The sequence below is a fragment of the Ursus arctos genome, unplaced genomic scaffold (assembly GCF_023065955.2).
Source record: "Ursus arctos isolate Adak ecotype North America unplaced genomic scaffold, UrsArc2.0 scaffold_21, whole genome shotgun sequence".
Classification (NCBI taxonomy): Eukaryota; Metazoa; Chordata; class Mammalia; order Carnivora; family Ursidae; genus Ursus; species Ursus arctos.
In genome coordinates, this window is record NW_026622886.1 from 30,780,725 (window position 1) to 30,795,836 (window position 15,112).

Sequence of the window (15,112 nt, forward strand, 5' to 3'; positions counted from 1 at the left end):
CCTCTGGACCATTCACAGTGACCTTGCCTGGGAATATTAGCACAAATGTGAATCTAATTCACCTGAGCCCTCTGGCCAGAGTCTTAATCTTTGTGTACCTTGAAATCTTCTGAATCTACATATTGTAACCACAAACGTTCTCAAAAGATTAGTTTTAGGAAATTGTTGAGATATCTTGATTTCAACAGTGATCTTTTCTATGTAATGTGAACATTAACCTTGAAACATTGTGTGATAGTTATTTGCCTAGAAAAATTTCAGAAACCTCTTAATTCCTATTAAGAGCCTCTATTCTCTTTTGGACATTAGAGCCTCAAGGTACTATGTCTGTCTTCTCTCCTTTTCAGCTTAAATTGAATGGAATATATCAATAATTTATTCATATTCATCTCTTAAAAGTAACATGAATAAGAGGTTTTGTTTTACTACTAACAATTTAATTTTAAAAAACAGAACGAAAAGTCCCAGGGTATATTAACTATAGTGCTTAAGGTGGAGACAGGTAAAATAAAGCTTGCAAGATCATTTGTCCTGAAAGGGCACTCTATAAAATTACCACTAAGAAAATGGACAAAGAAAAAATAGACAAGAGAGAAAATGAGTCTATGAAAAGGTTTGAATTCAGTGGCACAGTCAGATATCCATTCTACTATAAGCTGACCTTTTTTCTTATTATGTCAATAAGGACTTTTGTCTGCTACTACCTAGGGTTGATGGTGATAAAGGATAAAAGAAACAAACTCATAAACTTCTTGGGGGAGGAAAAAGTTGATCAGCAGTTATGGAAGACAAATTAGCAAAATGTATGGAAATTCTTCAGCATGTTGATGCCATTTGGTCCTTCAATTACACTTCATGCATGAGGGTTTATAATAGGGAAAATGAGAAACAAATTTAATATCCATTAATAGACTGGTTAAATAAATCATGATATTCACTTACAAAAATACTCTATAGCATATAAAATTTCTACTGCTTTTGAGAAAAAGCTGAAAAGCTTTTGAGAATATAGAAATTCTTAAAGAAATTGAGAATTAAACATATATATTCAATTTAATCCTGGATCAAGAGAGGCAGGGAGAAAAGCGAAAATAAATAAAATGACAATAGAAATTATTTAGGTACATGTTTTATATTCTTTTTCTCCTAGAAACTGCATGAGTTGGTTTTTCACTCTTCTCCCTTCCACCAGGACATAGTAAACAGCTCAATCTTTATTGATTTAATAAGCTAAAGTTAGCATTTTGTAGTTTTAATGTAAATTTCTGAGCCTGTCAGGAAATATGTACGTGGTTCAAGTACATGCTGACATAGCACACACAGATATTAAAATTGTTACCTACTGACGTGGGGGAGACTCTGCAAGGAACTGAATTAAGGGAAGTGGGGCAGGAGAGAAACAAAGCTAAATACAAGTCAAATTATTAGAGAGTGGGCCACAGCTCACATAGAATACAGATGTATCTGGAAAGGCCAAAGGAACCGAGGCACTGGGAATCATCCGTGAGGATGAGGAGTGACAGTGAGCAAGTTACCTGCTGGCTCCTGGGCCTGTCTTCATTGCTCAGAGTTTACCTTACAGGATATTTACTCCCTCTTTATTCCAGGCTGTGTCACCCAATTTGTCAGGGTAGTCCTGGGGTTTACGGTGCTTCTTCCAAGCTCAGAAGTGGTGTGAGAAGCCAGAGTGCCTATGGCAGGCAGAAAGAAAACGCTGGTCAGGGGAAGACAAGGAGGCCAATGGCTTTGGCTGGTCCTCTGCACATGTGCTGTGCCGTTCCTGCCTCGCCGTTTCAGGCTGCCTGCATTGAGAATTACCATGAAGGTGGGAGCAGGTCCAGGACCACCAGCTGCAGAAACATGAGCGTGTGTCTGAGTGAATCTGGGCATGAGTACATTAGGAGGGGTGTATATATGAGCTCAGTTTACCACTCACTAGTCACCTTTCAACCTACTTGGTAGAGTCTGAATTTTGTATCTCCCACTCCCCACCCCACGTTAAATTCATATGTTGAAATGCTAACGTCCTGTGTGATGGTATTCGGAAGTGGGCCCTTTGGGAGGTGAGTAGAACATGAGGGTGGAGCCCTCATGAATGGGATGAGTGCCCTTACAGAAGAGACCCCAGACAGCTCCCTCACCCCTCCTGCCAGGTGAGGAAACAGCAAGAAGACTGCTGGCATCTTGATCTTGGACTTCCCAGCCTCAAGAACTGTAAGAAATAAATGTTTGTGGTTTATAAGCTGCCTAGCCTAAAAAATAAAAGTATAATTAAACTTTTAATTGGTTACCATCTTGTAGGTAAGAAATGGCTTTTCAGTGTAAATTGAATGTGAAACACTTTTATTAAAAGTAGGCTCCATCAGGTGCCTGGTTAGCGCAGTCAGTTGAGTGTCCAACTCTTGGTCTCACTAGGACCATGATCTCGAGGTCGTGGAATTGAGCCCCGCGTCGGACTCTGTGCTGAGCTCAGACTCTGCGTGGGATTCGCTTTGCCTTTCCCTCTGCCCCTCCCCACCATTCTCTAACTCTCTTTCTCTCTCTCTCCCTCTCTCTCTCAAATAAATAAATAAATCCTAAAAAAAAAAAAAAGTATGCTCGATTTCTTCCCGTGTCCTCAAGTATTATTTCTTTTTCTCTATAACATCAGTACAAGTTATTGGCCCGTTTTTCTATTAGGTTGTTCATATTTTCCTTTTGTGATTTTTTTAGGAGCTCTTTATATAGAAGACTAGCCTTTATCAGCCATACATGGTGAATATTGTGCTTTGGTTTTACATTTTTCTTTTGACTTTGACTTGTTTTGTCTTGCAGAATTTGTTTCCAGTTTTCCTGCTAAATTTATCAATCTTTTCTTCGGGGCCTTTGGATATTGAGTCAGAACGACTCTCCCCCACTCGAAGGTATTAGTCAATTTCTCCCATATTTTCTTTAGAAGTTCTACCCTCCCCCTTCCTTTTTGAACATTTAAACCTCTGATTCATGTAGAATTTATCCCCATGTCAGTAGATGTATGAATCCAAATTTCTCTTTGTCCAACTTATTATCCAGTTGTCCCAACACCAAGTTATTGTCCAGGTTATTATCCAGGTGTCCCAAATCATCCTCTCTGATGATTTGAGGGCCACCTGTATCATATGCTACATTCCAAAGTTTTGGGCTCTCCTTCTGAACTTTCTCATAGGTATGTTTATTTAACTCATGCCTGCTTTCTAACTAGACTTTAAACTACAGGAGGGTCTGCACTGTGTCTGCTTTATTTTACCTATGTGCTCAGAGCTCAGAACAGCACCTGCCACATAGCCGGTGCTCAATACCTATCTGTTGCATTGCAGAATGCTTATGATGTTCTAGGACAATGTTTCCCCTGTTCCCCCACAAATAGGTCTAAACTTGATTTAGATTTTTAATTTAATAACACATATTTTACAGAGGATGAAAATAAAGAAATGCGTGGCAGACAACATACAACTTATGTGCCTCAGCTGAGGTACGTAATAGTTTCTCTCAAGCAATGTTAATTTATTTTAACCAAAGACATTTGATTCAACCTGTATGTTAACAGGAGTCAAAGAATACTGAAATGTTAATGTCTAGATGAAACACTTTTATTAAGCACAAATAAGATAAAGTCAGTTTTTATAAACAGTAGACACTGGGAGATTGCTGATGCAATGTTCATTTCGTTCTTTCACTCGTTTTTTAGTAACCCTGGAGGTCCAAAATATCTAATAAATTGCATTTTTTTTCTGGGAAGCGTGATTTTGAAACCAAGCTACTCACCTAGCTGAAATCTGAACGTAGTCCATCAGGCCCCGCATTTGCTTTTCAATGCACCTTTACTGTTCTCTTGTTGCTATTTGACTTTGTTTGATCCCCACAACAATCATACCAGGTAGGGCATTCTCTTTTTTACAGATGAGGAAATGCCCTACTCAAATAATTCTATACCCTAAGTGGCAGAAAATTTGGGGATTTGCAAAGATCTCAAGATAAGTTCCTTGCAAATGTCAATACTATATTTAAAAAGTGCAGCATTCCATTGCAAAATTATTAATACATTCAAATAATTTTATTTCATTCTTCATTGGCAAAGCAGCAGCATGAAAAGCAAAATAGCACGCAACTTCGATCAAATGCAAATACATATCAAAAACCATAGGTCCATGAGATAGCAAATAATTAAATGTTAAGTAGTAACGCCATATTTAACAACCGTCGTAATGGTATAAAAAATAAAAGTCCAAGATATCCCTCCACTATTTAACAACTGATGCAACATTTCTCCATTTTCGATTATTGGGATTACTGTTATATGTATGTATATACCTACATATGTGTGGCATTTTTTTTTCATTTCTTTAAAAGGAATTGAATTTAAAATTCTTGGTTCTATGCAAAGCAAACTCTTAAGAATCAAAGATTCTGTGACAGACACCTTACTATACCATTCAAAAGAAAAGAGCATAGGACTGGAATGCACAAAGACATTTGGTGTAAGTCGCACGGCTTCTCCAGTGACCTGATACACCTGCAAAATGAGAGGAATTTGCAATAACAACCCTGATATTCATTCAGGCTTTAAATAATCTAATCCTGTAGTTCTATGATCTGTCTCTAAGTATCCTACTCTTTATGACTATCCAGATGCAAATTTTAACTAATTACATTTACCAGACTAAACAGTAGCGATGAAAGTGTACTGTTATCTTAATTTGGGTAGCTATGGCAGACTTTGTAAAGCAAAAAAATTACTATTGGGTGCAACTGAAAAATTCTGCAAAAAACCTTTCTAATTGATGAGAATATCCCAGGGCTATGGCAGGTTGCATTTATATACATAACTGCATTTCAGCTGAACAACTTAAAATCATTTGATTCTCTAAAATAGAGTAAATCAATAAATCTATTTTTTCTAGGAAATTGCATATATTTGTACCAAGTCTTAAATTGCCATATCCCAAGAGTGTGAATAATACATTATTATTAAATAGTATAAATCTTCCAGTGCCTAAATAATAGTGTTAGAAAGTAACTTCACTTGACATTATGATTATTGCATAGAGTTCCTAGAATCCAAAAGTTTAATTCCACTGGCATGTGCAGTCTATAGGTTCCTGGAGGGTATGCATGACTTCAGTGCCATTTCCTGAGCAATACAGAGGCACAGACAAGTTTCTCACTCCATTTTCACGACAACACTTGCAGAATCTGAGATGGCTCTCAATATTGATGTTATATATGGTAGCAGATGGGCATTTTCCATCACAAGATGCAACATTTACCTTTCAGGAGAGACAATGAGAAAGGAATTCTTAAAATTTTTCAAAACTGGCTATTCAATTCTTATGAGAAATCAAAAGAAAGCAAAACTTCATTATCACTATAATAACTCTCAAGCTTCTATATGTTAGAAGACTGCAAAAAATACCAGGTTAAAACTTAGTAACTTGAATAAGTCCAACAGATGTTTCACGGTGATGCCCAAGATAGTAAGGCTGACATAAATCGAACTCTGAAATAAATGTGCACATATAAGTAGTCAGGTATATGTAAAATGTTCACAATGATTCTATTGTAATCTGTATTATATCATGGCTCGTGTAGACTGTAGCATTGGATAGGTCATATTAAATGGGGTAAAGTTAGAACTAAGACTATTTCTGCTGAGTAAAATTGCATAGTTATGAAAATATGTAGTCAAATATATTTGGCTTTAATTTCATCTCTCTAGATTGCAATTATGATTCATAACTATTGATTATTTATGCTAAGAATAGTTTGCACTTCCTCACAAACAGAATATTTTAATATTAAGATGTATGAATAATCTCAAAGATAAATATTGTGACAGCCGGCATTTTGTTGACTTACAAACGCATTAGTGCTGTGACACATATACTTTTGGAAAGACACATGCCCTTTATGTAACAAATTATATTTTTCCACTTACAGGGTTTTGACTTATACAGTCTTGTTTCCTTATGATTGATTTAATGATCACTTTCTGGCATATTCTTTCTTCTCGTTTGCCTGATAAAATACAGAATATATTTTTTCATCAGAAGGCCCATGGCAGATTGTTTCTTAACTCAATTAAACATATGCATATATTTAAAATAATAAATGTCTATATTTATATAAAAATATTCCTATAGTAAGGTATACTTAAAATTTCCCTCATATACTTTATGTTCAATATTTAGTTTCACTTTCTAAATAGATTTTCTCATATTTTTTAGCATTATACTTACCTCTTTACCTTATTGTCCTAGAATAATCATAATCATAAATCAAAACATTCCACACATGCAATAATGCTAACATCAACCTGTGTGTATCATATAGAGAGATAAAATATATATTTAAAATTCTAAAAATATGAAATAATTTTTAGAATGAAACATTGTATGCAGAAGTAAATATACATGTATATAATTAGGCTTCTATACACATATACATAAATCTATTTTAAAGTTAAAAGCAGTTTTAAAACCACTTTATCTTAATAGATTTCAATATAAAATCATACATGAATGTAACTGAATTATTTAGCAACCATTTTGAAATGTATGGATGAGTCATATTATAGTTGATATTTATGGCTTTGAAATGATCTCTCAGGACTTCACATTAAAATACTTTGTATTAATTAATAATATATTAATATGCCTCTGTGTGTGTGATAGATGACCACTTCATAATACACCTAAGAATAGATATTTAACACTATATGATAGTGAATGTAAATAACCCCTGAGTCAGGATGCAAAAAGACCAAGGTTCTTACTTCACTCTGACACTACTTGCTTTGTGACTTTAGGAAAGTCGATGAACTCATTCTGCTGAGTTTCCTTGTTTGCAAAAGACTGAAATTAGATCTCCAGTTTCCAAACTAGTTTAGCCACAAAATCTTTAAGTGCATATATGAAATTCCAACATGTAACATATCTAAAAGTTAAACTACTCCAGTTAAAGCAAGAGATGTGTAGTAAAGATTGCCTGAAATTAAACTGTCCTTCTCAAGGTCACTCTTGACCTTCAAAGGGCTAACTATGGAGTTCTCATCCTACTTAACTTCTCAGCAGCATTTGACCCAGTCTATCACTCTCTCCTCCTTGATAGACTTTCCACACTTGGCTTCTGAAACACCCTTTTTGGTTTTCCTCCATCTCATTCATGGCTCCTCCTCAGAATCCTATACTTGTTCCTTCTCCTTTCCCTGGCCTCCCAACCATAGCCTGGTTGGAGGTTCAGAGTTGTTGATAGAGGGCAGGCTGGTGTGTACCTTATGGTGCTTTCACTCAGTGGTTAGTTACTTTATTAGCCTTTCTATTCTCATGTAAGGAGAAAGAAGACTTAAGAAAGAAGTCATCTTTAATATGACCTGTAAGGTTCCTATCCTCTTCTTTCTGTCACCTTCATCCCTGTGCTTAGCCAAACTTTGCTACTCCTCTGCTTTCAACGCTTGTTATTCTTCCTGGCTGGCTTCCCAAAGACATTCAGTCTCTACCCAGATGACATGTCATCACAGAGGAATTCTCTAACCACTCACTTAAATTAACAACCCAGCTCCCCACTCTCTATCCCTTTTAGTCTGTAACTATTTTTCTTTATATCACTCATCTTTACCTGACACAGTAGTATGTATTTATGTGTTCATTGTTTCTCCCCCTTCTTCACTAGGCATGCAGGTATTGTTTCATTCACTATGTATTTATGTGTTCATTGTTTCTCCCCCTTCTTCACTAGGCATGCAGGTATTGTTTCATTCACTATCATAGTCCCAGTGCCTAAGAGAGAGCCTGATACATGGCAGGCACTTCATAGAGATCAGTTTGTTTAGCTAATTCGTGCGATGAATACAACTGGGACAGCATAAATTATTGTTAGCTGGCTGAACTTATTTGTACCAAGAGACATTTCCTATTCATTCCTTAAAATCTAGTGTAACATATTTTGTTTAGCACAGCATCTGCAATAGTATCCAACATCCAGTCTCCCCAAGATAGCCCAGTCACCCAGAAGCAAAGACTGCAGACAAGGATTTTGTGATACCAAAGCAGAAACTATTTCACAAGTTCTTACATGTCAGATGGGAGAAACTGAGGTAGCTTGGTATTATTCTGTAAATTCAGAGAGCTTGGCAGAATTGAAAGGTCCTGGACCCAGGCACTGGATAGGCCTGAGTCATTACTAATTAGTGCAATCATATTTCTGAAACTTCATTTCCTTATCTATAGGAGAAACCATACCTACCTCCCCATCTACCTCCCAGAACTGTTGTGAAGATTGGTTGCACTACTGTCTGCAGGGGTCTTAATAGTGCCGATGTATGGTAGGCAATAAATGGTAGGATTATGGTCAGTTGCATAGATCTTTCTCTTTCTGCCCTCAAATATCAAACTGTACTTACTTGTTTAATAATCAACGTGGAGCTATAGAATCCAAGGTCCTTATTGAAGTCACAATGCCATTCTCATCATTACCTATTTAATTTTGTATAGCCCCACATGTTCCAAGCAAATTTGACCATAGAGACCTTTTAAATTTAAAACCTATTAAAATCCTATACAATATCTTTTGGGAAATACAACAGTAAAGAAATTTCTGATATTTAGGTTAAAATTCATCTAAAGTAAAAACACTTTATTCAAACTCCAGAAGACTAAATTACAAAATAATTAACCACACGACAGACATTTAAATAATAACATTATAAAATGTGCTTCCTTCCTTGCATCATAAGATCTGAATTTTATTAGAAAAAGCATAATCACCATGAGCAATTAAAACTAATCTATCAAATTAATGCATGTAATATGTCTTCACTTACAGATCTTGCAACAGCCTTCATTATAAAGCTTTACAATCCCTTCATTCTAGGAAGAGAGAAGGAATAAAGTCAAAACTCACAATGTTTGTTCATTTTCCTCTTGGACTAGAAATAGAAAACTAACTCTCTTGGTATTTTTATTAAATATCACAAAACCTTTATAGGAAACTTACAGAAATTTAACTATTTCTAATGAGAATTTATTTGTTTTTAAAATTAGGAGCTAATATTTTGTTTAAACTTTTGTTATTTCTTCACTAGTAAGAAAAAGTGCAAAAAGATTAACTTACTTAAAAGAATATTTATTTTTTTTATTTTAAAAAACATTTTAAACAACACAAAAAAAATTCTTGCCAAAGCGAAGTACTAATAGGTGCTTTAAATAGAGGCCATTATGTTTTTTTCAACTCCTTGAAATAACCTAAAAGTACTCTATGAAACAAGACTAAGGTCCTGAATATAATTGAATGTTAAAATGATGTATCTTTTTCTTTCACATTTTATTCAAAAAAATCCCCCACTTTAGGATGACTCTTGCCTAAGACTAAATTAAGACAATTTTATTAATTATCTTTTTGCATTCTTACAGTAAGCCGCTAATGTTTTTAGTAACTTGATAATTGCAATTCAAGTAAAATAATTTATGCCATAATAATGAATCTGTGAAATAAGATGAGGCCTAATATTGTTTCCAGAGCTGAAATTCTATTACTTTATTATATATGGTATCTACCTCCCCAGCCAGTTAGCCACCATCACTACGAGGGCACATCTTGAGAAGAAAAAAATCAATGAGACTATGCTATTTCTGTACACGTAAGAAAAATATTGCCTACACAATAGAACAAAGTTCACTTTTCATTAGGGATTATTATCTCCTATATAGTTAAATCTACAAAGGATCTTGTAAGAAAAAAGTATCACCTCCAAAAATCTACTTTCCCAATGGACTCTTTTCTGAGAGAATAAGGAATCAGGGTATCTAAGCTAATGGATCAGCAGTGCTGTGATATATGCCAGGTTCCACCATGGCCTGTGATCAGAGAAGTTAAGACAAATTTAGGCCAGCATGCATTAAAAAGAGAATGGTGTCATAAATCTGGCTATGTGTTTAAGAAATAAAATTGGCCAACCTCTAATTGATTATTAATTCATACTGAAAGAGAGGCTAGGTCTGCTGATCACGAAGAATCAAAGTTATTTGGAGCACCATTTAAACTCAAAATGGCAAACTGAAGAAATGTAATAGAGCTTTTATATATACATGAAAATAAAACATACACCCAAATAAATAAGCCACAATGTATGTGCATATGACCTTCAAAAACATACTGTTTTCTAAATTATATGTAATACTACATTTTCTTAGATATGATAAAGTACAAACCATTTTGCATTCAGTCTCATTAAAAGGGGGACAGACCATACTGTAGTTCAGAATCATTGTCCCTTCGTCAGTCTTAACACATTCATATGTGGTACAATTATAATGCCAGGTACTCCCCTCCTAAAAATAAGAGAAAGTTACTGTTTTGCTTATTAAAATCTGATATATTTCCTAAGTAGAATATTTCCTAGCCAAGTCAAGATGCAGAGAACTTCCTGTGGCATACTGGAAATATCCCCAAATTTATCTAAAAGGATTAGAAATACATAGATGGTGTGTGTACATGTGTGTTTGGTTTCATACTAGAAGTGAGATGTAAACGTGAAATGAAGTGATAGAGAAGAAAAACAAATAGATGTCTGTTTCTACTACAAGATTAATTATCCAATTTGGCCTAGTGTCAAAGGTCTTGTTCTAATAATCCCTCACTAATTATAAAACAACAAATCATATTAGTTAATATGCCTCCTTTCTTGAGATTTGTTTATCCTTCCTTCTACTCCCTTATCAACAAAACAATTAAAAAATCTTTGGATGACGGTGACTGTTGACTTTTGCTTCGAGTTTTATATTCCTTATCATTGTTTTAAAACATATTCCTATAACAAATTTTTAAACATAATAACTGTTTATTTCATTCCTGATTTCAGAATTCTTATTTAGAAATAAAAGCAGCTGGACATATTATAATTATCAGGCTGTAGTTGTCGATCTATATTTTTATTTTATAACCCACATTTTGAAATGTTAGCCAAACTCTGGCTTGAAGATTCCTGTGCAGTAAGGAATTTTGATGAACTTCTTTTTCTCCAGATTTTATTTTAACTTACGAATATCTTTAGATCTTCTATGAACCTCAATTAGAAAAGATCTACAAGTTCAGGTATAAGAGAAAATAAAATATTTAAGTTCAAATAGTAATTCTAATATTCAGTTCAAATAGTACTATCTTGTTTATCTGAAATCAAAAATCAGTTGTTCTGTAGAAATTAGATTTCTAGATAACTAAAGCTTATCTTCGAAAGAGCGAGGAGTTAACGATCTTGATGTATATTTACCTTGATTGCATTACCTGTTGAGTTCTCAAAAAATATCCTGGACATAATTTAGTCTTTAATTTAAATTTCAGGCTATCATAATGAATACTAGTCATATACATAGATGGTTCCTGGATTATTGATTATAGAGTTTATGTTGCCCTTTTACTAAAATTTAGCCCCAAATTTCTGTGTTTTTCCAAGTAAACTCTGATTCCTTTTCTCTCACTGACACCTATGTCTTCCTCATCATTTTAGAAGCTTCTGTTTTCAAAACCCCTTCTTTAAAATAATATATTATAAAACAGAAATAGTGCTAGGAAAAAAAGACAAACTATATCAACAACACTATTTAAACCAGTAACACTAGTTTGCACATAACTGTGAAACATAGGTTATGGCACAAGAAGACAATTTTTCATCTTTCTTATTTAATAAAATGCACAAGTTTGGAGAAATATGTTTTGGGGGTATGTGAGTAATCTCATGTAATTAAGAACACCAGAAGTAAGACCTCTAGAAAATTAAATTTCTAATGGAAAAACTTAAAAATGGCAACAATAAACTGGAACAAGTTTCAGATAATGTAAGTTATAAAGAATTAGTGACACTCTTAAAACTGATGACATCACTAATAACTGCATTAATAACAGAAAGTTCCACTTTTCTAGGAAGGAGTAGGTCAGTCTATAAACCTATATGGAGCTATTATGAGACTATAGGAGAATACTGAATAATTATTTTATTATTTTTGGTGGAAAGATGAAATATAGCATTACTGACTCTTGAGGTCTTCTTTGTAAAAAAAAAAAATTGGCAAATATTCTAAATCTTTTCTCTTATTTACCCACTGAAATCTTCAATACCTGAAATAACAAAATGTTACCATTGTGAATTTCAGATTTCTGTTAAAATGCTTCATTTTAAAAATTTCTTTTAAAGTTTTTATTTATTCATTTGAGAGAGAGTGAGTGAGTGAGAGTGAGAGCTCAAGAGGGGAGAGGGGCAGAGGGAGAAGCAGACTCCCCACCAATCAAGGAGCCCAATGAGGGGCTTGATCCTTGGACTCCGGGATCATGACCTGAGCTGAAGGCAGACACCCAACTGACTGAGCCATTCAGGCGCTCCCCCCCCCTTTTTTTTTTAAGATTTTCTTTTAAAATGCTTCATTTTAAATGAGTGAAAAAAATAATGTTTTTCCCCTTTGTTCTAAGGATTAGAAATAAGCAATTCTCAAAGCCCATTTTTGCTCACATCTGGGGAAAAAATGAGGATCTATACTAAAATAAGTTTGAGAAATGAGTTAAACATATTCCTTTACAGCAGGAATTATCAGAAACTTTAAAATGTAACAAATATAACTATGTCTTGTGTGCTGTATATGAGTGTGTTTATTGTATGTAGAACCCTGTGTGTGTCTGTGTGTGTGTGCATGTGTGATATTTTTCAAACTTATTTGACTTAAGAACCTCTTCTTCAGAAAATAGTACAGAGAGCTACCCTCCAAGGAACTTATATTAGGAACTAAGGAATTCATACCTCATACATAACTGATGTTCCATTTTCCATTTGAAATTTACAGGACACATTTTTGCAGGTACCACAGCAATCATAATCACTTGGAGATGGAGTGTACATCTGGTGCTGGGTATAATGAGAGTACATTTAATTAGTCACATAACAATACCAGTATTTTTAATGAATCCATTCTGGAAGTGCTTCCCAATATAACTACATGCTCTCTCAGAACACCTGTAAGCATTTTAAGGGTTGAATTTGAGACACTTCAAATAATAATTGACTGTATATGACTGTATTAGAAAGTGAAGTAAATATTAACCTTTACCTCTAGCAGCCAAGATTCATCAAGCAGGTCAAGCAAGCTATATAGATAAATAGATAATAAGGCTCAGGATCATACACAGGGAAAGGAAAATATGCATTATATAGATATATTACACATTGATAGATTATTGAACTATTCAAGGGTATACTTTTAACTTATGCAGTATTCACTAGTTAAAACTCTACAGCTGCCATTTTATGATTAATTTAACTATCCACCAGAATGACTTAAAAAGAATACTTACAATGTCACATTCTTTTGAGCAATTCACCATTGTAAAATTCAGAGTGTGAAAGCCTGTATGGTTATCTTTTTCTTCCAGACACTCCACTGTATAACAAAAGTCCCCTTCCAGATACTTGATCATAGATTGGCCAGGATTCAATACTGATACTTCTTGAAATACACACACATCATCCTTTTCTAAGAAAAGAAAGTCAATGAAAAGTACTATTTTGAGTTTTTTATTAATCAATAAATCGAACTTTTATTGATATTTATGTTTTCATTGTGATGTGCAGTTTTTTCAAAACCAATAAAGATTTTTACCTCTATATATTGTTAATAACTCAAGAGTTTACTTAATAATGAATGTAGCACATTTATTCCTTAACATACAATAAGAAAGTGATCTGTAAACTCAACTCCTCTTTACGTTTGAACTGCCTGCAAAAGCTATACTTCATAGCAGATTCCAGAATTTTAGAATTATCATCAAGCTACTTGTTATTCTCTCTTCTGGAAACATAACATGGTAATATGGGGGAGTAGATATAAATGGAAGGAAATCAAAATCAACACTAGTAGGGCTATTCATGGTGGCAGTAACATTTCATGGTTTTTAATGGTTCTTTTGAAAGAAAATTTTCCATTTTGTTGTGATGCAAAATAAATAGTCCTTGTCATCAAACTCGATGACAAAGGTAGATGATGCAAAGTAAAAGCATGTTAAGTTAGGCTAGGACAGTGATGAAGACTCAGCTCAGAAGCTCTTTGTGCCTTGCCAACAACTGAATTTAACCTTTCTTGCATATAAAAATGCAAAAGTTTCAAGCTGTTGAATAACAGGTTTTTTATTAACCCACTAATACATAATATGAAGATTTGTTATTTTATAGAAAAATCAATTCTATGCTTTGCAATGTTAACATCCATAATGATAGAACAGTGAGCAAAAAGTCTCCCTTTTAGATGTCTATTTTTTAAAATATTAAATATATATATTAAAAGAACCATAGAATCAACTTTAAATTCTGCAAAACCTCTGAAAAACACATTCATTTTTCTGTCCCATTAACATTTTAGTCAGAACATTTAAAGATATTACAAAAGAGGCAACTGAAAAATTATAGTGCATTTTTATACTCAAAAACTGGCAAAATGGCTTAAGATGTGTAATACAACTCAAAGGAAATCATTTATAATTTATTAATAGTGAACAACAGATACCAATAATACTCATATCATTTAAAAGCTAGATAAAACATAGTTACCGCAGAGATACTGTACACATCCACAGTCACTCTGAAAGTTATGGTCTATTGCAGTAAATTCTCCCTGTTAGAAAGATATTATTATTAAATATGACTTATACAGCTTATTATATGACAATTATAAAAATATATACACAGTATAACATCTAGTAAGTTCCCTACCACACAGCCAGACACATATCAGGTGCTTAATAAATATTTGATAGTGAACAGGCTTTGATTAACCCAGTGGTCATTTAATTAGCAGCCTACAGAAAAAAATCACAATAAACAATATGATTATGGATCACCTAATCTCTCTGAACTTTAATTTCTTTATCTATTAAATGGGTGAAAGTAGAGAAAATGATCTTTATAGTCTTTACTAACTTGAAAATATTGTTGGATTCTGGGCTTCTAGTGGATAATTGGAGATAAGAGAATATGTGCTAATCCTGGAAGTTTTGGTTGGTGCAGATGTTCTTGATCTTCTGTATAGAAGTGGTCCAAGGTTCAGATGTTTGCATGGAGCAA

At 33.9% G+C, this 15,112-nt stretch overlaps 1 protein-coding gene across 1 annotated transcript in view; it reads right to left on the reverse strand.

The window, feature by feature from the left end:
* Nucleotides 1-3,599: 3,599 nt before the first annotated feature.
* OTOGL (otogelin like) overlaps nucleotides 3,600-15,112 on the reverse strand; it is a 127,954-nt gene continuing 116,441 nt past the window's right edge. Inside the window, exons 52-58 of the mRNA XM_057316538.1 lie at nucleotides 14,600-14,663; nucleotides 13,351-13,529; nucleotides 12,800-12,904; nucleotides 10,224-10,343; nucleotides 8,837-8,882; nucleotides 5,954-6,033; nucleotides 3,600-5,285 (exon numbers count right to left, since the gene is read on the reverse strand). Of these exons, the coding sequence (XP_057172521.1) occupies nucleotides 5,085-5,285; nucleotides 5,954-6,033; nucleotides 8,837-8,882; nucleotides 10,224-10,343; nucleotides 12,800-12,904; nucleotides 13,351-13,529; nucleotides 14,600-14,663 (795 nt within the window). The 3' untranslated portion in view covers nucleotides 3,600-5,084. The remainder of the gene's footprint in view (nucleotides 5,286-5,953; nucleotides 6,034-8,836; nucleotides 8,883-10,223; nucleotides 10,344-12,799; nucleotides 12,905-13,350; nucleotides 13,530-14,599; nucleotides 14,664-15,112) is intronic.